At 52.9% G+C, this 1,854-nt stretch overlaps 1 protein-coding gene across 1 annotated transcript in view; it reads right to left on the reverse strand.

The window, feature by feature from the left end:
• The window catches only part of PACC1 (proton activated chloride channel 1), a 27,931-nt gene extending 27,639 nt beyond the window's left edge, over positions 1-292 (reverse strand). The window contains exon 1 of the mRNA XM_006163710.3: positions 142-292. Coding sequence (XP_006163772.1) covers positions 142-177 — 36 coding nt within the window. The 5' untranslated portion in view covers positions 178-292. The remainder of the gene's footprint in view (positions 1-141) is intronic.
• Between the last annotated feature and the right edge of the window lie 1,562 nt (positions 293-1,854).

Raw genomic sequence — 1,854 nt, forward strand, 5'->3', positions numbered from 1 at the left:
CCGCCGCTCCTCGGCACTCGGGACCCCCGCCCGGATGCGCTCGACCAGCCTGGGAAGCGCCCCTGGCCGCGCAGCCGGGACCCCGGGGCCCCGCTCCTCCGCCTCTCCAGAAACTTTCCTCCGGTCCCCACCACCTCGTACCTCCTGGTAGGATGTGGAGAGCTCCTGCCGGATCATGGCACTGACCGGCGCTAGGGCACACCCGAGCCCGCGGCCGCCCGGGAGGAGCCAGGGAGCAGCACCACGGCCGCAGCGCCAGGACCTGCAGGCTCAGCTAGGCGACACCGGTTCGGAGGCGTGTCCCGGAGACCCGGCGTGGCGCGCGGAGCATGCGCCTCGCTCCTGCCGCCGCGGGAACCGCGCAGAGGCTGCTGGGAGATGTAGTTCTGGGGGGGGGCGTCGCTCCATGCCACTGGGGCGGCGAAGCTTTCTTGTGACCCAGAGCACGCTAAACCGGGCCTCAGACGCACGTGCTTTTGCGTCTCTCACTTCCTCTCGGTTGGAGGGGGAGGGGCTGAGACAATGAGTGAAAAGTGGAACAAAGGGCCTAGGAAAGGTGGCCAGGAGCGCCTAATCTATAATCGCAAGAGGAAGCTTGGCCTGGCGGTTAATAAACCATAACAATATCTAGCAAGCACATTGCATGTAACAACGCTTCTGTGCTCATTATGTCCTCAGTCCTGCAAGGGACCTTGTAAAGGGGATATTTTTCTCCCTATTTTACAGATAAGGAAACTAAGATACCTTGTTCCAGAAAGAACAGAAAGAGGGAGGTGATCAAGTAAAGATTCTCTCTTCTGAGAGTAGATGCAAACATACTCTTTCCATTACTCCCAGGGCACACACTGGGGTCAGGACCCCTGGGTTCCGGTCTTGTCTCTGCCCCTCGCTCACAGGCCTTGCGATTGGTGAACCCTCCTCTCTTCACCTTCCAATGCAACTGTTAAACCCTGCCTGGCCTCACAGGAACTTAGCAAAAGAACTGACTGACTGCAGCAAAACCTGAAAGGTGCTGTTCAACCGTAGCAGAAGCCACAAGCCACATTTGACTTGAGTGTCGGTCCTGTGCAGAGTAGACCATAGGACCACATCTTCCTCTTCTCTGCTGCCTGACCAGCTGTTTTGTGGGGCAACTGGGGGCAGCTTAGCACTGAAGCAGATAGAGGCTGCTTATTATGCTTTGCTGAATGCTGCACTGTGTCCCTTGCAGCTGCAGCTCTGTAACCCCCTCCTCTCAGTCTACCCAGGGCTTCTTTCCTTCTTCACAACAAGCTCAGTAACACCAACAAATCAGAGCATCCTAGAGTATTCACAGTGTGAGGCCCCCATCACCTCTCAACCACCCTCTCTCATCCTAAACCATCTGCTCTGGAATCTACTAAATGGGCCTGTCTACATAGCACAAACACATTGTAGACACTCAACAAGTGTTTGTCCAATTTATGAATGGGACACCTATTCCAGCCATTCATTTAATTAGTTGCTGGTCAAAGCAATAAACAACAAATTATTTACTGTAATTACACAAGGACATTGATAGAACAAGTCACACAGTCATGGAATTTTAGAGCTTGAATGAACCAGAAAAATTTACTCCACTTCTATCATTCCTTTCTACAATTAGTTGGTGTGCCTGGACTGGAAAATGATGGACTCCCACAATTAAAGAAGGGACTGGCTAATGCAGTATTTGGCCTGGCTTAACAAATGCAGTGCATATGGCTCTGGGACACAGAAATGAATGACATACCCCAGGTCTTTCTTGTGGTTCTGCCATGCTAGTACAGAGAGAGACAGGCCATAAACATGTAAACAAAGTTTTCTATCCTTGCTGTCCTGCAAGGCCTCTCTTTC

Source organism: Tupaia chinensis, unplaced genomic scaffold (assembly GCF_000334495.1).
Source record: "Tupaia chinensis unplaced genomic scaffold, TupChi_1.0 Scaffold142846_1, whole genome shotgun sequence".
NCBI lineage: Eukaryota > Metazoa > Chordata > Mammalia > Scandentia > Tupaiidae > Tupaia > Tupaia belangeri.